Source organism: Mirounga leonina, unplaced genomic scaffold, assembly GCF_011800145.1.
Source record: "Mirounga leonina isolate KUSES-001 unplaced genomic scaffold, KU_Mleo_1.0 Mir_94, whole genome shotgun sequence".
NCBI lineage: Eukaryota > Metazoa > Chordata > Mammalia > Carnivora > Phocidae > Mirounga > Mirounga leonina.
In genome coordinates, this window is record NW_023270855.1 from 8354481 (window position 1) to 8379588 (window position 25108).

General features: G+C 47.0%; 2 protein-coding genes across 2 annotated transcripts; one reads left to right on the top strand and one right to left on the bottom strand.

Moving 5' to 3' along the window:
* Positions 1 to 100: 100 nt before the first annotated feature.
* ARPC4 (actin related protein 2/3 complex subunit 4) lies at positions 101 to 11977 on the bottom strand. The gene is made up of 6 exons (XM_034998107.1): positions 11885 to 11977; positions 8372 to 8490; positions 7045 to 7156; positions 5358 to 5453; positions 4268 to 4438; positions 101 to 1797 (listed from the first exon to the last, which is right to left on the bottom strand). Exons 1-6 carry the CDS (start codon positions 11885 to 11887, stop codon positions 1792 to 1794), a joined length of 507 nt encoding a protein of 168 aa, XP_034853998.1. The 5' UTR covers positions 11888 to 11977; the 3' UTR covers positions 101 to 1791.
* Positions 11978 to 12300: 323 nt separating this feature from the next.
* TADA3 (transcriptional adaptor 3) lies at positions 12301 to 23169 on the top strand. The gene is made up of 9 exons (XM_034998555.1): positions 12301 to 12800; positions 13504 to 13736; positions 15049 to 15299; positions 15419 to 15524; positions 16799 to 16940; positions 17031 to 17134; positions 18378 to 18487; positions 20571 to 20756; positions 22633 to 23169. Exons 2-9 carry the CDS (start codon positions 13530 to 13532, stop codon positions 22823 to 22825), a joined length of 1299 nt encoding a protein of 432 aa, XP_034854446.1. The 5' UTR covers positions 12301 to 12800; positions 13504 to 13529; the 3' UTR covers positions 22826 to 23169.
* Positions 23170 to 25108: the final 1939 nt, after the last annotated feature.

The following is a 25108-nucleotide window of genomic DNA, read 5'->3' on the forward strand; positions in this document are numbered from 1 at the left end:
TCACTACCCACCAAGTCTCTCCAAGACAGGGATAAGTTCACTCCCCCACCCCCCAAGCCTAGCCCAATGAAAATTATCAGTTTGGATACTGGGCTGGTAGAAAGATCAGCTGTTGTTTCTTCAGTACCTATACCAAGGTACTGTGTCGGCCTATTTACATTATCTCCACTTTATAGATTAAGAAACTGAAGCACAGAATATAAGGAACTCACGCAAATTCAGCCTCAAGAGTCAGGACTTGAGCACAAGTGTTTGTTCTTAAGGATTCAGCAAGGTCTAGTGCTGTCCAATAGAACTTTCTCCAATGATGGAAATGTTCTATGTATGTACTCTGACATGGTAGGAATTAGTCATTTGCAGTTATTGAGCACCTGAAATGTCTCTGGTGGGAATGAGGAAGTGAATTTTAAGCTTTATTTAACTTTAGTAATTTAAATAGCTTCACGTGGCTAGGGATGACAGAGGCAGAAGCCTTAGATTTGAAGTCTACCCTCTTGCTCACTAGCTGGGAGTTTTGGGGCAAGCTGCTACATCTCAAGGAACCGCAGTTTCTTTAGCCATATGGCATCATTATTTCTCTGAGGATACCTTTTAGCCCAAATGAGCTCATTATGTGAAAAGGACCAAAGCCTATAGGCACAGAGAGCAGTTTCAGAAATGAATGGTGCTTGGACGGTAATGGGGGTCTCTGGGTCGGGGCCCTTGGCACAGATAACATCAGAAACCAATCAGGAGACTACCTCTTATGGGGACCCCCAGGCCCAAGTACCAGCTACACGGTCTTGGGAAGAAAAAGCCCCACCGCCCCGCTCCTTTCATATACACAGTGCACAGACCTCATGCAGCCCCAAAGGGGCAAGAAGAGACTTTAATTAGGGGAGGAGGCGGGATCCACCAGAATAAGAAAAGGTACAGCGAGCGTGGGAGCAGAGGAGCCAGAGCAGGCGCAAGAGCCCCAGCTCAGGAAGCTCTGGAGGACTCACCCCTCCACCTCCAGCACAGGCACTGCACTGACAGACAAGGCAAAACAGCGGCCCCTCTCAGCTGGGAGGGCACAAAGTGGCCCCTGTGGCCAGAGGTGCCTGGCTTTCAGCGCCCAGCTCTGAGGCATGGCTGGTGGCCACCAGATCAGCCCTTGTCCCCACCCCAGCCAGCACTGGGTGGGTATCTTCACGCAGAGCTCAGGAAGCCAGCAGAGTCCCAACAACTTCTACTGGGCCTAAGGAGGCTCAGGAGTAAGAGGGCAAGGGAAAGGAAATGGAGTCTGAAACCTTCCTCCTTCCCTCCCTCTCTCCCCACCTGGGGCTTCTGGGGGGGGGGGAGGGAGGGGGGGAGACACACAATAGTCGCCTTCTGGCTCCAGGCCCGCCCAGACCCACAGCGACCAATATGGTACAATCACTGGGACCAGTCACAGCCACTGGAGGTGGAGGTTGTTTTGTTAAAAAAAAAAAAAAGACAAAAAGGTTACAGTCTCCTACAAGCACAGAATTTAAGTTTCAAGACGTTAAAAAAAATCTGTCCCAGCCCAGGGGACTGAACATCAGAAGCCAGCCTGACCAGGCACGTGTGGCCTTGGGGCAGGTCCACCGCTGCTTTGTTGCCCAGCTAGCAAGCATACCACCCACCTCCCGCATCGAATGCCCACCCCGACCCAGCACCCCCACCCTGCCGCCGCTGCCGCCGCCGCCGCCGCTGTCGCCGCCGCCGCTCTGGGGAGTAACTCCAGGATGCCTTCGCAGAGACGCGGGGGAGTCTGAGGGGGAAGACCTTGAGATCCAGCCAGACGGTTTAAAACTGTCAAAAGAACCAAGAGGCGGTGAATGGTGATTATTACTGTATCCTGGCAGGCCTGCTCTGGGGAGGTAGGCTGATCTGAGAGCTGCCACTGTTCTCAGATTTCTGAGGGATAGGATGGGTCCCAGCACACCTTGTGGGCACCCTTTTTCTAATTCAGCCTGCGCTGAGCAGTGACCTTCAGGGCACCAGCCTTAAACCTAGCACTAGACAAGACAGAAAAATTAAGGGTGAAGTGGGCTTTTCCACAGCTCCCCTTAACCATGTCATGGAGGCTGCTACAAAGCTCTATCACAGTGCCTTGCTTGAACTGAGGTTGCCTTCTTTAGAGATGGGGGCTCACGAGCAAGGGCTTGGGGACTAGGGGGCCAAGAGCAGAAGGACCGAGGATCTGGTACTTTGTGTCAAGCTGTGGGTAGTTCTCCAACCGTAACAGGCCCTTGGAAATGTTTTCTGCCCTCAAGTATCCCCCATGGTGCCCAGAATAGCACCAGACAGTTTACAGATCAAAGATTGTGGACCAATGGCCCACAAACTGAACCCAACCTAATAATGAGTGCTGGCTGGTCCACAAAGTATTTAAAAAAATACAAATTCACTGCCAACCTTGAAAATATAAGAGATGTCGCATACAAATCCAGATTTGGGGATTCTTTTGAAAAGCTGGAAGATGAAACTGTAACGGGCGGGAGCTCTGTGGTAGTGATCCTCTTCAGATGACGCATGTGCTTACCGGGTCCCCAATAGCCCACTTCACTCACATGCATACCTCCCTGAGCCCTGCATGCACCTGAGTATGTGACCCCTGCCAAATGCTATGGTACTATCTTGATCTTTGATCTGAAAACCAAGTTCTAAGTCCCAGTTCCTCCTCTTATTGGCTGAGGGCCCCTGAGTAGGTGACTTGACTTCCAGAGCCCAGTTCACTCACCCATAAAATAGGGATAACACATGACTCAAAGATTGTTTCAAGGATTAAATGAGATATATAAATGTGCTTAGCTGTGTAATTACAGAAATGCAGTTACCATCTGAAACTAAGACTGCACTATATGTTGGCTAATTGAATTTAAATTTTAAAAAAAGGAAAGAAATTCAGTAACCATAATTAAATGACTGGTGAATGAGCCAAATATTAAATCAGGACAAGAACTATTTTCCTTTGCAGTTGAATGTAGAGGCCTCCTAGTGCCCTGGCCATAAAACTTTGGTGCTACAATACCTAGAAAGCTTACTATGTACCAGGTGATCTGCTCTGTATACATCTCCTCATTTAATACTCAACCATACTAAAAGATACTATTAATAGTCTCGTTTCACAGCTGAGGAAACTGAGGCTTCGAGAGATTCAGCAACATGCCCAAGTAGGCAGTGAAGCTGGACGCACGCACAGGTGGTATGACCCCATAGCCTGTGTGATTTGAACAAGCACGCTACCCTGCGTGCACAGTAAAGCTACTTTGTACACTGACTGCCCTCAGTATAATTAAAGCCCAGGAGAAGAAGGTGTAATTTCCATTTTTAGGAATCTGAGCTCCTTCTGGGCTGGATCTGTATGCACTGGTAGGAGTAAACACTAAATCTACTATCTAGGGATTATGGTTAACTCTAAGCAGAACATGTCAACAAACCAAAGATTGTTTGGAAGAAGAAAAAAAAAAGAAGGCATGTCCTGAATATCTAAATAAGAACAACTGTGTCATCAGCTCATCAGTGTAAACAATTCCTCCTCTTCAGAGGACTGCAGTTGGGAACACAAACAACCAAAGAGGGATCTGGAGGACTGAAGCCATGAAAGTAATGGAAAACACGTCGAAAATATCATGACTTTAAGCCTGAGAAATAGATGCTGAAAACATTCAAATCTGGGGCGCCTGGGTGGCTCAGTCGTTAAGCATCTGCCTTCGGCTCAGGTCATGATCCCAGGGTCCTGGGATCGAGTCCCACATCAGGCTCCCTGCTCAGCGGGAAGCCTGCTTCTCCCTCTCCCACTCCCCCTGCTTGTGTTCCTGCTCTCGCTCTCTCTCTGTCAAATAAATAAATAAAATCTTTAAAAAAAAAACCAAACAAACATTCAAATCTGTTTGAAAAGTAGAGTTACACTGATTAACTGTCCTATATTCTTGGAAAATTCCCATGTAGATTTAATTTGCCTCACCTGGGGTTTGAGCTAGATACAGGGAAGGACTGTGTACATTTTGAGATGTAGAAAGGAGCGTCTAAGTCCCCATGAGAGACTAAGGGAGGTGTCTTCGAGGCACTCAAATACAGAAAATGCCAGGTCCCAAAGATGACCCCCAGGTCTCCCAGCCCCAAGGCACCTGGCTGATGTGCCACCCACCAGAAGGTCCTATAGGCCTCAGCAAATATTCACACTGTTGGCACCACTTTACCACCAGATGCTAAGTTCTCAACCCACGACTCCTCCTACCTCTCTTCTAGAAGGACACCAAGAAGGCCCCCCACTTACATTCTTGAGGAACTCCTCGGCTACGATGCGCGCACGAGCGTTGACCGACAGCTTCATCTCACTGATCTCCTTGTCAATCTCCTCCATGAAGTGGATCACGAAGTCCACCAATTTGTGTTTGTACATCTGCTCTGTGTGGAAGTTGGTGATCAGAAAACTGATGTCATATCCCTGGGGAAGGAAGACAGTAGAGAGGAGAAAGAGAAGGAACAGGAGAGAATTAGCATCCCAGGGCACTTAGTTGGCCATGTCCTCTAGAGTCACTGAGCTACATGCTTCCTACTGGCCGTCTTCTCCCAAGTCTCAAGACCTTCAGGCAGCAGCCTGCCTGCTCTGCTAGGGTGTCTATGCTGGGTCCAAGTAACTAACCCAGGTGAGAATTTTGTGTCTGTCAGGCATCTCTGGAAAACTACCTGTGATAAAACAGTTGCATTCAGTCATGAGAGAGTGAAGAACTTGAAATCTTGTTACAGAAGAATCTAATGAAACAGGGAGAAGAGATGCTGTGGGAGAAGGATGGGATTGGGTTGTGTGTGGAAGAGTAATCATTTGTTCTGGGTGGCCCCAGAGGCCAGATCTAGGACCGGGAAGAATGATTTTAGCTCAGGATGAGGATGAGCTTGGCCAACACATCTGATGGTGCATGCTGCCCTGCATAGTAGTTGCTCAGTCACTGGGAATATTTTAAGTTGATCTGGAAGGGAGTCTTTGGAGAGGACTCAAGTACAAAGTCAGACAACAACTGAGCCAATGTCAACTGTGGCCTTGAGAGAATGATTTAGTTGGTGACAAAGCTTACAAAGGATTTCTGATTCATTGTTCCCTTTCTGCCGTTAGACTGTAGGCTCTGGGAAGATAAGCAACACATATTTTTTTCCTTTTCCCTGGTTGAGGCAGACCCAATTTTTCCTAATTCTGATACCCCTTATTCTCACTCCAGCTGAAATGAAGGCCAACTCTCAATTCAGGCAGTGGGTGTCCAACAGCTGGAGAAGCAGCAATCTGGTTCTACAAACAATCCCAAGCCAATGACAGTAGACTCGGTGGGAGAATCTTGGGTATTATGAACATGTGGATCACATGGTCTCACCTCCACTGGTTTCCTTCGAAGGATAAAAAAGTTCTCTGCTCGCATCATCATGAAGCGCATGAACTTGTGGCATAAAATCTTCTCGATCTCATCAGCCTAGTAAAAGATAAACAGGGCTCCCTAAATCTGACATTACAGGCCAACAGAAACCTGTAGCCTGGTCTTCTGACCTCAATTTCCCCCAGACTCGCTGCAGGTAGTGGGGTTTCACATGGGGAGCAATCACTGCATGAATCATGGGGCATATGATTGCCAACTGAATGTCTACTACATTAGAGCCTCTTCAACTCAACAGGGCATTATCATGATCTCATTTTTGCCCATTCCAGAGAGGTAATTCTGGCAAACCCAAGTCTTTTATCTGCTCCTTTGAGTCCGTACCTACATTCAAAGCTGCCTGTCCCTTTCCCATTTCACTAGTGCTCTGTTTCCCAAAGTCTATGATACGTACACCATCTGGAGTTATCAGAGAGAAACAGGTGGTCTCCGCTTTAACAACAATGACCATTAAATAATCCCCAAAGTTTTTCCCTGCTGAAAAATTATTTCTAGTGAAAGAATTTTGCAGCTAAGTGCTGGTATGTATGCCCTTAACACCTCCCAACACTTGTTAATCTCCCTTTTTAACAGAGCAGGGCCCAAGGATAGAGCTTTCTGTAGGAAACAGGGCCTAGTCTAAATAACAGTTTTGTTTTCTTTCACTGCAATTATTTTTTTAGAGTTCTCCCTATCTGACAAGTGATACTTTTTTCCACTATCGCATAAGGTTTCTTTTTCAAACAAATTTAAGTAAAAGAAAGTAAGTCAATTTAAGGAAATCCATTAAACAAATAACTGTCTGGGTGGTACACAAATAGGGCAAAAATTGTAAGAGTGGTGGGAATATCGGTGCGCCTGGGTGGCTCAGTCGTTAAGCGTCTGCCTTCGGCTCAGGTCATGATCCCAAGGTCCTGAGATCGAGCCCTGCATCGGGCTCCCTGCTCTGTGGGAGGCCTGCTTCTCCCTCTCCCACTCTCCCTGCTTATGTTCCCTCTCTCGCTGTGTCTCTGTCAAATAATAAATAAAATCTTTAAAAAAAAAAATTAAAAAAGGGCGCCTGGGTGGCTCAGATGGTTAAGCATCTGCCTTCGGCTCAGGTCATGATCTCAGGGTCCTGGGATCGAGTCCCGCATCGGGCTCCCTGCTCCTTGGGAGCCTGCTTCTCGCTCTGCCTCTCTCTCTCTCTCATGAATAAATAAATAAAATCTTTAAAAATAAAAAAAATAAAAAATAAAAAATAAAAAAAAAAGAGTGGTGGGAACATCAACATCACCTAAAGTAACGTAAGAAATTACACTTTGTTTTTTACCCTAAATCTCTTTTTCAAAGTTTATGGTTATCAAATTGGTACTGGTACTATTTATTTTTCTGAACTGGACTTTTATCACTCATAAATGATTCTCTGACCTAACACCAAAATGGCCATGGCCTTGGCTGCTACTTTTCCCAACTTCTAATCTAGAGCAAGGGCTAGAAGATAGGGTTGCTATCTCTACTCTATTGACCTGCTGAATCTGGCAAATCATTCCCTGGGTACAGTCAAGGAAATAAGAGCCTGGGTTTCCTCGCACCTTGAATCTGGCATGACGATCTTTCAGATGGGGATCCCTAGCCTCCTGAGGAGGCAGGGGCTCAGTGGTGAGCTCACCTGTTTCACAGCAATGCTGACCCGGACAGAGTTGATGGAACCCTCAATCAGAACCTTTTCCTTCTCATTCCTGCTGATCGTCACAGGTTGTAACAGGAGCTCTTTGCTACTCCTGAAAACACAATGTCAGAGAGGCCTCTGTACTATAGAAGAACAGAATGCTCAAGGAGACCCCACAGCAGGCCCAGGAATCTCTATCTGAGACCACAGAGTCCAAGGAATAGGAGACTCACAAGTAGGGGTGCTCCAAGATGGGGGCCAGCGAGTGTGTTCTCCAACAGAAGGAGCAAGGCTCTGGAGTCAGGGTGATAAGGTTTTGAAATCCAGTCTCCTCTGTTACTTTCCTTGGACAAGTTACCCTGTTGGGATCTCAATTTCCTCATCTGTAAAATGACTGATTCCTATTTCACTGGCAAGGATTGAGAGAGATCAAAAAGGGTCAATTGTCTAATAGAGTGCCTGGCACATGGTAGGAGCTTTACAAATGACAGCTCTTATTTTAAATAACTACAGGCAAACCCATATACCATGTAGGGAACGAGAAGAGAGAGGCTGCCTTAAGGATAAGGACAAGCTAAAATCAAACAGAGTTTAGCCTCCTTTAATTATCAATTCAGAATGATTCACTTATTCAGCATTAAGACCCCTCTCAGCTCAGCTCCTATTTTGATGCCTCTGAATCTCTAGGTATTTGTAATGGTAATTAAAATGCCCAGTGGAAATCGTGTATGTTAAGTAGAGTAACATGAAACATGCTAACATCTTGTCAGTATTTTAAAATTCAAATCATTCCAACATGGTGTGGTAACACTGTTTATCTCAGTTATACATGTCTCAGATTAAACTTTAAAGGAGAACAACATTAATTTAACAAAACATAAACTAGATAAGAGAAAATAACCCAAAATATGGAAAATTTGGAGTAAGGAATGAGAGAGTCCAGGTTGGCAGGGGGGAAAAACATTCTTTGATCTTTAAATTACAAGAGGATGGAGATGGCATCTAACAAAATTCTCCACTCTCCTTAAACTGGGTTCAATAATGACACAGGAGATACTTAACAAACAGCCCCACTCTGAGAAGTCACACTTTGTGTCAAGCAATCTTGGCTCCAGAGGAGCTTCTCCCCTGTGTTTTGTCCTGCCAACCCACTGACCCTATTTTCTGAACTGCAAATTGGGAACCATTGCTCATCGGGCAACAAGACAAAATATATGAACTATAGTTGTCTTGACAACTCCAGGATGGAAATTCGTGGCAGCCTCCAGACAACTGCCATCTCTGGGGCTGAACCCATCATCCCCACCCTGACCTTTCTCTTCCCTACCTGACTTCTACTTCCGGCTTGTTGTGTCGTTCCACAACCTGGGAGGAGAAATTCTCCAGGCAGAGGGCAGCCTGCAGTGTGGCCCGCACGGCACTCAGGTAGGGGCGGAGAGTGGCAGTCTGTAGGAAAAAAAACCCAAGGGAGAGTCAGGATCTGTCTTAGCAAACCCACTGGCCCCCTACTCCAGCTACATGGGAGCCAGGCAGTACTGAGAGTACCTGGCTCAGATACCACAGTGAACAAAACAGACTAGGCCTCCAAGGTGCCTTTCATTCTAAGTCTAGAACAGTGTTTCTCAACAGGGGACCATTTTTCTTGCCAGGGGACATTCTGCAATGTAGGGACATTTTTGACAGGACGTGGGGTGGGGTGGGAGTGCTACTGGCATCAAGTAGAGGCCCGGCATACTGTTAAACATCCTAAAATGCACAAAAAAGAATTATTCGGGGTGTCTGGGTGGCTCAGTCAGTTAAGCGTCTGACTCTTGATTTTGGATTGGGTCATGATCTCAGAGTTGTGGGATCTAGCCCCGAATCGGGCTGCATGCTCAGCGCGGAGTCTGCCTGATTCTCTCCCTGTTCCTCTGCCCCTTCCCCCTTCCTCTGCCCCTCTCCCTATTTGCACATGCTCTCTCTCTCTGTAAAATAAATCCAAAAAAAAAAAAGAAAAGAATTATTCAACCCCAAATAGTGCTGAGGTTGAAAAATTCTGGTCTAAAGGCAGACAGATGACAATGACTGTTCTCAAATCTGTCTTTTGAGCCAAGAATGGATAAGTCTACTGTGTGTTAGGTACTGATCTAAATGCTAAGATTTTTTTTTTTTTTAAAGATTTTATTTATTTATTTGACAGAGAGATAGAGAGCACAAGTAGGCAGAGAGGCAGGCAGAGGGAGAGGGAGAAGAAGGCTCTCCGCTGAGCAAGGAGCCCGATGCGGGGCTTGATCCCAGGACTCTGGGATCATGACCTGAGCTGAAGGCAGCCCTTTAACTGAATGAGCCACCCAGGCGCCCCTAAATGCTAAGATTTTAAAGACCATCTCTACCTTTAAACAGCTCAACTAGGTAGAAAAGACAAAAAATAACTATGACATAAAGGAGAATGAAATGGAACAGAATTTGATTTATAAATTGTATTTCCAGAAGAGACTGGTTTGGACATAAAAATGAAGATAGGATTAGGAAGATTTTATAACAAAAAGTAAACTAAGGACATTCCCAGTAGAGGGATCAGCTTCTACCTACACTGGTGTGTCTTCAGTTCCTTGTATTAACTAAGTTCTTTCTCACCTCAGGGCTTTACACATGCTGATCCATCTATCTACAGGGTTTTCTTCCCTCTCTTGACCCAAGTCATCCCTCAGACCTTGGCTTATTCAGGGAAGGCCCTTTCCTTCCTCAGGCCATTCTTGACTTCCCCCTTCATAGCATTTATTATAATTTACATGACACATCCTTCATATTTCTTTAGTAAAGTGATTTCTTCTTCACTAGACTGTAAGCTTTGTGGTCAATAGACCATATCTCTTTATTCAAATCTACATACCCTGCACCTAGCTCAATACCTAACATATGCAATGTCTTACTCCTTTTCTATAAAATATTATGTAGAATACCACAAGCAAGGTTAGAACAACACAAAAAAGACATTAAGAATTCCGTAAGTAGTGATGAGTAAAGTGTTGCTGTATACAGAAAGCACTTTAGATTCAGTAGATGAGGCTGCAATGGTGGCCTAAAGATTCATGGGTAATCTCAAATGCCAAGCTGTTCATTTTAGCTTTTCTTTTAAGGCAGTAAGGAACTGTTGGGACTTTCTGAGGAGGAAGTTATATGACTTCACCAGTTGCACGGTGGCTCTATAGAGAATGGACTGGAGGGAAGTGAGACAAAAGGCAGAGAGGGTTATTCAAGGAACGCTGATGAGAGCCTGAGGCAGTGGAAAGGACAAGCAGAGGGTATCACAAGAGTTGGACTGTCATAAGATGTAGAGAATAATGGAATCAAAAAACACCTCCCAACAAACTGTGGTTCACCCATACGATGAAATACTATTCAGGAATAAAAAGGAATAACTAGTGATACATGCAGCATGGATGAATCTCAAATGCATTATGGTTAAGAAGCCACATTGGGACAACTGGCTGGTTCAGTCTGAAGAGCCTGTGACCCTTGATCTCAGGGTCGTGGGTTTGAGCCCCATGATGGGTGTAGAAAATACAAAAATAAATAAATAAACTTAATTTTTTTTAAAGCCACATCAAAAGGCCTACATCCTGAAAAATTCCATTTATATGACAATATCAAAAAGGCAAAACTATAGGAGAAAAAAAATCAGTGGTTGCCTGGAATGGGGAGAAGACAGGACTAGCAACAGAGGGACTTAAGGGAACTTTTTGAGGAAACATTGTTACCTTGGTTGTAGTAGTGGTTACATTATTGTGTTTGTCAAAATCCACAGATGACAAACTTAAAAAAAGGGTGATTTTTAGATGACAAGCCCCATGACACCTGCCCTTTCACAGATAAAATGCATTCTCATGTAATACCTCAATAAAGTTGACTTTTAAAAAATCCAAGTGGGATAGCCTCAATTAGAAAAATAGAAAATCCAGGCTTCTAGCAGAGGTACGAAGACACAAAGCCAGGATAAGCAACATAAAAAGAAAAGCAAGTTTAGGAGAGAAAATGATGTTTGATCTGAAGGCCTAATCTGAAGGTGTCTTCAAGATATCCAGGCAAACCTTAAAAGAGAACTAGGAAGACAGATTCAAGAGCCACCAGAACACACAAGGTCATCAAAGCCAGGACTAGACAGGTACCACTAGGAAAAATGCAAAGAGGAAGGTGGTGAGCCCAAGCCTCAACTCCCGGGAACACCCACATTTATCAAATGGGAGGATTTCCAGGAAGGGAGGGATCAGTAGTATCAGAGCTCACGTACTATGGTTAAGGTTAACGCGGTTTAATTCTGACCAGGAAGAGGTCTGGGTGGTGGGAGCATAAAAGAGATACTTCTGTGGCGTAGAAACAAGGCAGGGAGTAAGGAGAAGAGTGGGATAAGGAAGTGTAGACTCTTCCTCTGGAAAACTGGGGTCAAGCGGGCAGGAGAGGACAAGACAAGTGTACTTAGGGAAGTTCTCCTCTGGGTGAAGAGACTTTACTATGTGCCTCAGCGACCCTACTACGGGCAATGAGGCCTACTAAGTGCCTTCAAGGCGCTAACACCAGCCTAGGAAGTCCCACTTCCGGCGTCCTCTATGCCTCACAATTCCCCACCTGGATCGAAAGCCAAACCATGAAGCTGCAAGGCCTGCTTAAGAGGCCGTACCCCGCTCGCCCCTTCCTCACTTCGGCTCCCGGCCCGCCCTCTCTCTCCCAGCCACCTCGTGCCCCCACACCCAGCAGCATCCCTCAGCCCCGGGCCTCTCCGCTGCGAAGCCGCACCTCCCCCAGACCCACAGCTCTGAGGCAAAACAGCAGGGGTCCCTGGACCGGGGCCCGGCTCTCTCACCATCGCGGGCGCTGGCTGGGCCGGAAAGCGGAAGTGCGGAAGTGGCCAGCCCCGCGCCGCCTGCCCTTTCGCGAGAAGCGCAGCCTCAGTCTCCGCCCGGACTTCCGGACGGTACCATCTATGATCCGAGCGTAGAAGGGGGTGCTTAGGAACATTTGGTCCTTTGGAGGTTTCCCCGCTAGGGCTGTCTTGACATTTTTAGACTCCTGAAGTCTCAAATCGCTACTCAAGCTTATCCCGTTATCGATGCAGGTCTCGCCTGTGACTTTGGCCTTCTTGTCTTTGCCACTGTCTTTCCCCATTGTCAGGCAGTGGTGCAGCCCGGCCTCAGGTTGGGCACCATATTAGGACAAGGCGAGGCGGAGGAGCCCTTCGTTCCTTCCGGTTCTGCGCCCCTCTCCTTTCTCTGAGCCCCTCCTACTTGCAGCCCCTGGGGCTCGGCGGGACTAACAGCCCGGCGGAGAACTCGGCTATCGAGCCCCGCCCCCAGCCTCAGGCTGTTCCTCAGAGCAGGCCTGAGGCATACCCTTCCCCCCGCCCACCTGCAGCGGGTTCGCTCGCGGCCTGTAAACCCTTCCCCGCAAGCCATATCGGGCTCTCCCTCGCGTCTCCCACCCCCGCGTCCTGGGCAGGGGGCCCGCCCCTAGCCAGTTCCGGGGCGGTTGCTCCCACCAACCGGAACTCCCCGCCCCCTCCCGTGGCCTGGGGGCCGTAGGAGGCAGCAGGAGGCTGCAGTGAGGAGGTAGAGGGGGCGGGGGCTGCGTTAAGGGGTCCCTAGAGGACGGGGACCCTGAAGGCAAGTCACTGGGGCGACCCGCGGGAGGGGCCAGCCATTACACAGGCGCACTTCTGTGCCAGGCACTGAACTGGGCTCTTGACGAGCATCCTCTCTTAATCCTCAGAACATCCCGGGGAGGTAGGTACTGTTGTGATCCCCATTTTACAGATTCAGACTTCTTATGGGGAAACAGACTCAGATTTCTTTTGTCCCCATTTTGTAGATGGAAAAACCGAGACTCAGGAAGGGTAAATAATATGTTCAGAGCTACATAAATAGAGAATGGTAGAGGCTGGGCTTGAACCCAGGTATGTCTGGCTTACCAGCCCACATTCTTAACCACTGTCAGGAGCAAAGAGAAGGGACAAAGATGGGAGGGGGTAAGACAAGGAGAAGCTGGGAGGCACAGAGAACATTAACATTGTAGGAATGGGATGTTTGGAGCTCAGGGGCTTTGCAGAACTCGAGGAGTAGAACGGAAAAGCATCAGGAAGATAGGGCTTGGTATATCACGGAAATTAGTGGCACAGACTCACAACTACATCTCGGTAACCTTGGGCAGGTACCTACGCTTACAGAGTCTGAGTTTCCTTCACTGTAAAGTGTAGATCACCATTGTCCCTTCTCATGGGGTTGGGTGAGGAATTCAGTGAGAAGCCCCTAAAGTGTCTGTACCTAGCTTGATGTACAGTAAGTGCTCTGTGGGTAGGAGCAGTGCCATCAACCTTGTCAATAAGGTACTGAAGCCGGGCTTTCTCCTTGAGTCTGTCCCTGGATGAAGGGAGCTCTTGGACTTTTCTTGTGCCAGTTTATCTCCTACCAATGGCTCTCTCCTCTCCAGTTCCACAGGGTCCCGTATCCTGGGCCATGAGTGAACTGAAGGACTGCCCCTTGCAGTTCCATGACTTCAAGTCTGTGGACCACCTGAAGGTCTGTCCACGCTACACGGCCGTGCTAGCCCGCTCTGAGGATGACGGTATCGGCATCGAGGAGCTGGACACTCTGCAGCTGGAGCTTGAGACCCTGCTTTCCTCTGCCAGCCGGCGCCTGCGGGTTCTCGAGGCTGAAACCCAGGTGATACCCTACAGAGAGGATATCACCAGGGGTGGACTGTGACGAGTCATGGGATGGGTCATTGAGTTAGCCCCACCTGCAGAGGCCTGGGGTACAGGAGCTTAGAGGGCTAAGGAGAGACCCAAGCTGGGCTCACGTGACACATAGAATATACAAGAATGTGCATGGTCCTTATAAATGGCAAGATTTCCAATTTACTAAGCCTTTATTGACCCCAACCTGCATTATGTTCTGGGTCCTGTGCTAGTTATTAGAGAGAGGTAATTAGGACACTCTGGCCTTCAGGGAGTTTGCCAAATAAAGGGAGGGAGAGGTCAGACAAGTACCAGGTGATGTTGTGTTATGGTTAGAAGTACCAGGGGAACTGGATTGAGAAGACCTGGATTTGAATCCTGGCTTAAGCACTTGCTTAGTGTTGCTGTTTCCTAGCTATATGACTGGGAAAGTTGCCTCCCTTTGCATCAATTCCCTATCTGCAAACTGGGATACCTTTGAGCTTCTGTGAGGATTAAAAGAGAGGGGTTTTTATTGCAAAGCCTCAGGCCGATATCTAACATTAAGTATTTCAGATGTTAATTATTGGTACTCTTCACTATGTAAACATCCCCTGAGCCCTGTGTGTCAGATGCTATGCCAAATCCTGGGGAGCAGACACAGTCATCTTCTAGTAGCTTATAATCTAGTTGAAAAGACAAGGTATGCTGTTCATTCCAGTATGATCAAACAACACATTTAGGCCTGCAGTGGAGGTACAAAGTGTCAGAGACCCAGGGAGGACCAAGATGCCATTTTAATTGGACCTCAAAGGATGAATAGTTAACTTGTGGTCCCTGGGAGTGCACTGAAGCTTTTTGAGCAGGGCTGTGGCATATTCAGTTGTATTTTAGCATGTAAGAAGCTGGGTAACTGATGTGGAGAAGGCTTCCCAGTTGTGGTGACATTTGAAGCGAAGGTCTGCTGGGAGGCTTGTTTGCATTCACCAGAAAGTTACCAGCAGCATATTCCAGTGCTTATATGCACTGGGGCATGATCATTTGTTTGACCTAAACACTGTGTGACTGGCTTGAGTGATACAGAGGCGAATCAGTACAGACAAATGGAATGATGAGAAGTATATGAATAAAGTCCTGTGAGGTAGGCACAGTAAAGGAACTGAGTTTTGAAGGATGAGTAGGAGTTTGCTAAATAAAAGGGGATGGATAAATAAGACTTTGGAGCCTTCTCAAGTTCTAGCTCCTAGTTCTTCACTAGGAGAAAAACTTGTCCTATGACTTCTCTTCTCCCCCTCAGTGATAGTCTCTGCAAATTTCAGATCCTCACTGACTGGCAGGATAAGAAAGGTGATCGACGATTCCTGAAGCTGGGTCGAGACCATGAGCTTGGAGCTCCCCCAAAACATGGAAAGCCGAAGAAGCAGAAACTGGAAGGGAAGGCGGGACATGGGCCAGGCCCTGGCCCTGGCCGGCCCAAATCCAAAAACCTTCAGCCCAAGATCCAGGAATATGAATTCACTGATGACCCAATTGACGTGCCACGGATCCCCAAGAATGATGCCCCCAACAGGTTCTGGGCCAGAAAATATAGAGGGGCCTTGGGATTCAGGCAGTAGAGGCTGTGGAGGGGCCTGGAGCTGAGGATGATGGGGCAGGAGGTGCGCATTCAGGATCTGCTTCTCCTTGCAGGTTCTGGGCTTCCGTAGAGCCCTACTGTGCTGATATCACCACTGAGGAGGTACGCACACTAGAGGAACTACTGAAACCCCCAGAGGACGAGGCTGAACATTACAAGGTAGAAACCCTGGGCCTTGGTAGACAGGGTTTTGAACAGGAGGGCTCAGAGGTGCCTCCGAATCAAAGATCCCAAAGTCATATATCATCTTCCTTCCCCTACTCTGCCCCTAGTCTAGTCAACCCACCCAGACACCCAGGCTCTGATTCTCAGCTCTCTTGCATTGCTTCCTCTCTACCCCATCCAAATGATCACATACATCTTGAGGCATCTACGTCAGTGACACCGTCCTTTGTCCCAACATCTCTGTTACCTCTGCTTTGATTCAAGCCTTCATTAGCTTTCACCCAAATGGTCTCTTAATACTTCCCTGCCTCCAGACAGACTTTTTGTTTTCTTTTTTTAATATATTAAAGTTTTCTTATGATGTAAATAAAACTGGTTCCATTAAAGAAAATGTAGAAAATACAGAAAAGTGTCAGGGAGCACTCTCCTATAGGTCAGCTGTTGTGATCGGATGTGACGCAGGCCTACTCCCAGGCCTCCCCTGACTCCACAAGATAGAGTCCAAGCATTTCGGTCCTTGGTGACACAGCCCTACTGCCCCTCTCCAGTTCCCTCAGCCATGCCCCCTCGTCACTGCTGCATTTACCAGCCCTGCCAGGCACCTTGCCCTCACCCCAGGCCCACCCAGGCTCTTTGCTGGTCTCTGGGCCTCTGTACATGCTCTTTTTCCCTTAGCAAACTAATTCGTCCTTCAAATCACTGATCCCTTGTTATCTCCACCAGAACACCTTTGTAGACTCCCCGCAGAAAGTTTCTTTTTCATGTGCCACAACACCTTGACCTACCTCTAGCACTTCGGTTCTTTGAATTTTTAAAAAAATTATTTGAAAAAGAAATTATTTGAAAAGTTAATTCATATAGGCAGTAGTAAATTCAGGTAATACAAATGAGAATTTCTTCTCCTGACCCTAAGGCTCTTAGGTCTCTCTAGGGACAACAGCTATGACCTGAGATGATCCAGGTACATACACCATTCTGCACCTATATCTTGGAAATTGTTCCATACTGGCTCCCATGTGTGTCTTAGTTGGTTATGTACCTGTTTCTCTTACTAGACTGTGAGCATAGAGATTTTTATCTCCTTTGTTTCTTCCCACCTATGCAAGGCACGGGCCTTAGCCCTGCGGTAAGTCCTTGGGGGACAGATAAGTGAAGGAATGAATGATGAGCCTATTGGCAGTGTCCCAAGTGCACAGAGAGCCCCCACTCACCCAGGGCATGGCTTGCCAGTGTTTACCCCTTTTGGGCCGGGTGGCATCTCCCCACAGATCCCACCCCTGGGGAAGCACTACTCCCAACGGTGGGCGCAGGAGGACCTGCTGGAGGAACAGAAGGACGGGGCCCGAGCAGCAGCTGTGGCTGACAAGAAGAAAGGTCTCATGGGGCCACTGACCGAACTGGACACTAAAGGTAGGCCCCTCGCCTCCCTGCCCACCCCAGGCCAGGACTGGAGTTCCCAGATCTCAGCCCACCTGTCTACCGTCTCTCTGCCCACTTTAGATGTGGATGCCCTGCTGAAGAAGTCTGAGGCCCAGCATGAGCAGCCAGAAGATGGGTGCCCCTTTGGTGCTCTGACGCAGCGCCTCCTACAGGCCCTGGTGGAGGTGAGCACCCTAACTCAAAACAGGAATTATGCTTACTTTCTGTTTTAATGTTTTATTTTGTGTTGAGGTATATCATACATTTAGAAAGGTACGTAGATCTTAAATGTATAGATTGATAAATTTTCACACATAAGCACACTTGTATATCTGGCCTCATGGTCACAAAATAAAGCATTGCCAGTGTCCTTGAGCCCCTCTCATGCCCCTCCCAGATTCTAGTCTCCCCCAAAAGTAGCCACTACACCACAGTTACTTTTGTTGAGTGTTAGCTAAGGGCTGAGCCCTGTGTAAGGGCTTTCCACACATCCTCCTGTTGGAGGCAAGGACAGTGGTTAGCCCCGTGTTGCACACTAGAAGATTGAAGCTCAGAAAAGGGAACTGTTTGCTTGAGGTTTTACAGCTGATAATTAGAAGGAGGACCCAAACCCCAGGTACAGAGTCCCCTTCTTTATGCCTACTGTCTGGCCTTAGGCACATCCCTTCACCTCATTGAGCCTTAGTTTTCTCCCTGACTCAAACACAGTAGTGTTTTTCTCTCGTTTAACAGTCTGGGGCACATGTTCCGGGTTGGCTGAGGTGGGAGTGAGGGGAGATCTCAGCCCCACACCATCAGACAAGGACCCCAGTCCTGCTGCATTTACCAGCCCTGCCAGGCACCAGTTGTGGTGGCTTTTCCACCCTAAACATGCACTCTGTACAAGGTCATTCTGGGTATGATTGCTACTCCAAGCCCACAGAAAAAGAGCAAGAAAGAATGTGTGAAGGAAGGTTTATGGGCCATGACTGGCTGTGGCTCTTATCTCTCCTGATCTCTTTTCACTGGAGAGAATTTGTCACATGACCACATCTGACTACAAGGGGAGCTGGGAAGTGTAGTGTAGCTGGGCAGCTCTAAGCCCAGCTACAGAAAGGTGAGAATGACTTGTGGACAGCCAGCAGCCCTGCCACATCGTGCTCAGCACGGTGCCTAGTACAGTGCAAATGCTTAGCTCTTCTCTTTACTGTTGTTGAGTATTATCATTGCTCATCTGTGCTCCCTTCTTTTTGGTATCAGTACGAAAAAGGGGTTTCTAAAATGATCAGAGCTTTCTGGAATCAGTTTGGGAAGGCTTCCTAGAGGGATGGGAACAATAAAAGAGTTTTGCTGGTCTGTGAAGACTGAAGACTCTGACTGCAGGTTAGAGAGGAGCAAGAAAAATACTACAGCTCTTACTCCCTCCATCCCATTCCTGTGGTCTTCTAGGAAAATATTATTTCCCCTATGGAGGACTCTCCTATTCCCGACATGTCTGGGAAAGAATCGGGGGCTGACGGGGCAAGCACCTCTCCCCGCAATCAGAACAAGCCCTTCAGGTGAGTGACAACTCTGTCCATATCCTACTATCTGGCCCCTGCCTCTGTTGACTTCTTTCCATCCCAACATGGGGAGGTCTTCATTAAAAGAGAGGTTGAGGGCATTTTGACGAAACCCAATGGAAGTTTCAAACATGCATGCTGGCCCAGCATTTCTGCGTGCATAGATTTAAGTACAGGGTTGTTCATCATAGCACTGTTCATACTGTAAATGATCTAAATGTGCAACTGGCTAAATAGTTGTAATTCCACATGATGAAATAACTTGTAACTGTTAATCATCTTAGAGAAACCTGGTTAATTGACATGAAAAGATGTAACAAGAGTATTAAATGGAGAAAATGTGAGTTGAGCACAATACAGTTTGATCCTGTTTTTACTCAGCATATATTTAAATGTGTGCACATAGGGAAAAAAACCTAAAATAATGTGTAATAAAAGATTGGAAAAAACATGTAACAAAATCTGTAATATATATGGTGTATAAGTAACATAAAATATGTAATTTTTGTTATGTGTAATGTTAATAACAGCAAAATAACAGTAATATTTTTAATAGTAACATAAAATAATAGTGGTTTTCTCTGAGTTGTTGGCATTACAGGTTTTTCTATATTTTTTGACAATGGATATGTGTTGGCTTATGTTTGAAACAAGACCAGATGTGTGTGTCTATTTTTTTTCCAGCGTATTGTGCAATAATTGACATATATCCCTGTATGAGTTTAAGGTATACATGTACAAAACATATAGTGGTCTGATTTACGTATGTTGTGAAATGATTACCACAGTAGGTTCAGCTAACATCCATCTTCTCACATAGATACAATAAAGAAAAAAAACGGAAAAATATTTCTCCTTGTGATGAGAACTCATAGGATTTACACTCTGTATCATACAGTAGTGTTAGCTAAGGTCGTTGTGTTGTATAAAATATCCTGGGACTTATTTATAATTGGAAGTTTGTACCTTTTGATCACCTTCCTCCAGTTCTCCCCCCACCCACCCTCTGACTCTGGTAATGGGAAGTCTGATCTCTTTTTCTATGAATTTGTGTTTTTTTTAGATTCCACATATAAGTGAGATTATGTGGTATTTGTTTTTCTCTCTCTGACTTATTTCACTTAGCATAATGCATTCAAAGTCCATCCATGTTGTCACAAATAGTAGGATTTCCTTGTTTTTTTTAAGGCTGAATAATAATCTGTTGTATATATACCACAATTTCTTTATCCGTTCATCCATCAATGGACACTGAGGTTGCTTCCATATCTTGACTATTGTAAATAATGCTGCTGTGAACATGGGGGTACAGATAGGTTCTCCAGTTAGTATTACATTTCCTTTGTACATACTCCCAGAATTAGAGTACTGGATCATGTGGTAGGCTCTGTTTTTAATTCTTTGAGGATCCTCCACACTGTGTTCCACAGTGTCTGCACCAGTTTACATTCCCACCAACAGTGCAGGAGGGTTCCTTTTTCTCCAGATTCTCACCAGCGTTTGTTGTCTCTTGTCTTTGTGATGATGGCCATTCTAACAGGCCAGAGGTGATAACTCATCGTGGTTTTAATTTGCGTTTCTCTAATAACTAGGGATGTTGAGCATCTTTTCATGTACCTGTTGGCCTTTTATATATCTTCTTTGGAGAAATGTCTATTCAGGAACTTTGCCCATTTTTTTAATTGGGTGGGTTTATTGCTTTTGAGTTATAGGAGTTCTTTATATATGATGGTTATTAACTTCTCATCGGGTATATCGTTTGTGAATATTTTCCCATTCCATGAGTTATCTTCTCACTTTGCTGATGATTTCTTTTCCTGTGCAGAAGTAGTTTTTTGATGTAGTCCTGCTTGTTTATTTTTTGTTTTGTTGCTTGTGTTTAGGTGTCATAGCCAAAAAGTCATTGCCAAGACCCATGTCAAGGAGCTTAGCTCTTAACATTTTCTCTCTCTTTTTTTTTTTATGCCTAGATAGAGAGGGGGTGCCCACAGAGAAAAGAATGTGTTCACTAACCTTGGGAAGCTCTCCGGGGTTCCCCCTCTAAGCTGGCTCTTGAGCTAAGGACTCCCTTCCTCTGTAGTGTGCCACATACCAAGTCCCTGGAGAGCCGCATCAAGGAGGAGCTGATCGCGCAGGGCCTGCTGGAGTCGGAGGACCGCCCCGCAGAGGACTCGGAGGATGAGGTCCTGGCAGAGCTGCGCAAGCGGCAGGCCGAGCTGAAGGCGCTCAGTGCCCACAACCGCACCAAGAAGCACGACCTGCTGAGGTGAGTGTGGCCAGGTGGCATGGGCCGGGGGGTGGCCAGGGCGGCCTGGGCCACTGCTGCTCGCCTTCTGGGGGCTTCACAACAGGGTTCCCAAACCCGGCAGGGCCTCTAAATCACCCAGAGAGCCTTGGGAAAAATACCATTGCCAGGCACCACAGACTCTAGGGCTCAGGCATCTGTGATTGATTTATTTACCTATTTGGAATTGTGGTGAAAAAAACGTATAATATAAAATGGATTCTTTCAGCCTTGTTTATGTGTACAGTTCAGTGGTATTACCTATATTTACATTGTTGTGTGATTTATTTTAATTTTTTCATGCTTATTTTCGTTTTCCCCCAACATATTTTTATGACAAATTTCATAAACACAGAACATCTGAAGGAGTAGTACGATAAACAGCAATATACTGTCTACCTGGATTTATCAACTGTTAACAATTTGGTTGGATATCTGTGATTATTATTGGTCCTTTACTGGAAATTGCCCAGTATTTTAGTATCAGTTCTTTAAGGAATTGGTCACAATAGCTTTCATTTTATATTGACTCCCATCCATCTTGCCCTGCATTGGTCATGACAAAAGTATAGTGACATCTGGAGGGAGATTATGTTAGTTGTTGCCCTTTTTGGAGGGAGGTAGAGAAGCAGCCTCACTGACAGGTGTATCTTCTCCTCACAGAGCCCCAGCAGGGCAGGGCACACTCGTTCATTTGGCCAGCTCTGCCTGTCTCTCGCACGTTGTACTGGGGGCTAGGAAGAGAGGCAGAGCAAAGGCTTGTGGTCTACAGGTGGGTTATTGGTAAAGAAGTGCACCATTAAAAGGAGAGGGAACTGCTGACAAGCTGCTAAGGGGCTGCTTAAGGATAAGGGTGCACTGAGTGCCTACGGTGCACCAGGGGCTTTATGTACATCCTCCTGTTTAATCGTGACTACTGTCCGAGGGGTAGGCGGTATTTTCCCTGTTTCCTAGAAGAGGAAGTAAAGGGCCAATGAGGTGAGTGCTCTCCTGAAGGTCATACAGCCAGTAAACAACCGAGCTGCAATTTGAGCCCAAAGCTAAATACAAAGCCTCTTTCTAGTTCCCTTTCATGCAAGAAGAGGAAAATAACAGATGAAAGAGGTACTGAGTGGGGTGGAGGAGAGAGAGTGAGAGGGAGAAGCAAGGATGTGCAGATAGAGAGGTAGTGGACAGTGAACGAACTAGCTTGGGTTGTCAGAAGGCCAGAGTCCAGCCCTCAGTCCTGCTATGGACCAACTGCAGGGCCTTAAGCAAGGTATCTCCTGTCCTGAGCAGCAGCTTCCTCTTCTAGAAAATTAACAGGTTGGACTAGGTCAGATCACTAAGCCACCTTCCAGCTCCACCAACAGAGGAATTTATCATCAGTTGGATTTCATTTACAGGGGTTGGTTTGGCATCTCACGTGCTTCATGTAGACCGCAGGCTGCCTAGACCCTTAGGTTGCTCTGGAATTTGGATACTGAAGTAAGCAGGTCTTTTGCTGACGCTAGAACACCTTTTAAAGAAGGTTGTTTGGAGCCAGCCTGCCTTAATTCAGATCTCCTACTCACTAGTTGTGGGATCTTGGGGTGTTTCTTACTCTCCTTGACTTCTGTTTTATCATTGGTAACATTGGGATAATAGTACCTACCTCACAAGGTTGTTACGAGGATTAATTCTGCTGACATATTTGAAGGGCTTGAGATTATACCTAGCACGTAGTACCATATAAATGTGGTTCAGTAACTTTGCTTTTTGGTATGAAATGGTCCACAGGAGTGCCAACCTGGGGTGATGCGTGGGTTCAGTCTGAAACGGGGGGGGGGCCACTATGGAGGTGGGCTTCCCATGGCACCTGGCTGGCTGGTCCCCACAGGCTGGCAAAGGAGGAGGTAAGCCGGCAAGAGCTGAGGCAGCGGGTCCGCATGGCAGACAACGAGGTCATGGATGCCTTCCGGAAGATCATGGCTGCCCGGCAGAAGAAGCGGACCCCCACGAAGAAGGAGAAGGACCAGGCCTGGAAGACTCTGAAGGAGCGTGAGAGCATCCTAAAGCTGCTGGATGGGTAGCCCTCACCCCTGCCTCATGCTGCCTGCCCCTGGTCTGGGGGAAGGAGGGGTGGGAAGCCCACTTCCTTCTCTGGGCTGCCCAAACCATAGGCCTTTGGCCACCTGTTAAATGTTAAATCGTGGCAGTCTCTAGTGGACTGTGGCCTTTCCCTGAGGTCTTGTGGCCCAGCTCTGTTCAGCCAGGACATGGGAGGCCCTGCTGGGCTGGCCTGGGGCCCTGTCTGTGCTTCCCCCTCTTTACTATCCCCCACTCCCACACCTCTCTCCCTCAAGGACTTCTCCCTTGTGGTTTTGTAAAGTGCAAACCTAAAAGTAAAGTGACTGCTGTGGTTTTTAAAAAAGTACCCAGAATCTTTGAATGTCTGTTGTTGTGGGGTAGAAAAGAACTGGTGTGGGTGGCAAAGGAGGGCATGCTTAGGGGCGCTCAGCCTTTGGCCACTCACCCATGTCATTCATTCAGGAAGAACTCTCTGAGGATACCTGTGGCTGCAGGTAACAGAATACCCTCAGCTCAGACTGGATTCACAACAAGGAAATGTGTTGGTTAGGGCCTCGGTGGTCCTGGGGCAGGGTGGCCCCCGGGGTTGGCCAAGCCAGCAACTCAACAGGACCATCAAGGGTCCAGCTGTCTCTCTACTGCCCTCCACCATGTCAGCTTTTGCCTAAAGTAGGCTTTCCTCCAGCTGTGCAGCCACTGGCAGCTGACAGGGGCCAAATTGACATCTAGCACAGGAGAGGGTAGGAAGGAGCCAGCTGGCTTTCCTGGCCCACCCAAAAGGCACGATGCCTGTCCCAGATACCCTTCTGTCTCACTGGCCCAAGCTAAGTCCCGCATTCCCATTCCTGCACCAATCACTGTGGCAAGGGATGACTCTTCTGGGTTTTAACTAGAGAGAGTGGAGTCTGCTTCCCCACCAAGCCCAAGGCAGTGGGGAGAAATGGGGGAAACCCCACAAAAATCTGAAAGTAGGAAGTGGAAATGGATGTTGGATAGGTGACCAATCATGTCCCTTCCACAACCCGGGCAGGAAACTAGGCCTAGGCTATACAGATGAGCGAATGTGTTCTCATCCCTGCCTCGAGTTGTTCCCAGACTAGTCAGGGAGTCGGAAAATAATTTGCAGTTTACTGTGGGAAGGCTGAAGTCCACATGGGAGAAGGGAGGGGAAGGTTCCCTGCGGAAGTGACCTGTGAACTGAGCCATAAAGAAAGATGGTGAGAACAGCCAACGTTCTTGTGTGCGCAGCACTTCTGTTAAGAGAACTGCCCCTTCACCATTTCATGTGGCTTTTGTGGGACTGTCGAACTAGGATGGAGACATGAGCCCAGCTTGGCCAGTCACAGCACCCTATTTTTTAGCCATGATAACTGGTCCAGCAAATGGACACGTGACCTGAGCTGGGTCAATCAGAGACCTTCCATAAGCTTACTCTATCGATGCTGAGAGAGGAGCGTGTCCCTTTTGGATCAAAAGCCTTAGAATGTAATCTTAGACTACCTGCTGACCCACTGTCTTGCCACATGGAAGAACCTGCCTGAGAAGAATGGCAGAGGGTGCCTGGGTGGCTCAGTTGGTTAAGCGACTGCCTTCGGCTCAGGTCATGATCTTGGAGTCCCTGGATCGAGTCCCACATCAGGCTCCCTGCTTGTCAGGGAGTCTGCTTCTCCCTCTGACCCTCCCCCCTCTCATGTGCTTTCTCTCTCTCTCAAATAAATAAAATCTTTAAAAAAAAAAAAAAGAAGAAGAAGAAGAAGAACGGCAGAGCCAGGAGATGGAGAAGGAGACAAAGTCCTTGTGGAGCCTCATGATCCTCCACTGGACCTTCAGTTACCTCAGCCCACAGGTGCTGCTTTGGGCTTAAGCTAGTTCCCCTTGGAGTTTCCTCATTTGTCAACTAAAAAAAAAGGCCTGACTGATGAAAGTGGACTTCGGCAAAAAGAAGGCTGGAGTGGAGTTCTGAGAGAGGACAGCAGAGGCCCTGCCTCTCATTAGGTGCAGAGCCTAGCCACTGCAGCTTTTCAGTAATTCATGTCTTCTCAGAAAAGTCAAGTATACTTAATTTCATTAATGAATTTGATTAATGGATTTGATTAATGAATTAATGAAATTAAGTGCTCAGTAAATGTTAGCTCTGTACCAGGCGCTGTTCTAAACTCAGTTTACCGAATCTCCTCAGCTACCCCATGTGGTAGGTACTAATAACATCCCGTTCACAGATGAGGAAAATGAGTCTTAGGTGATTATATACCTTGCTTGGTCAAACAGTTGATAAGTGGTTGAGC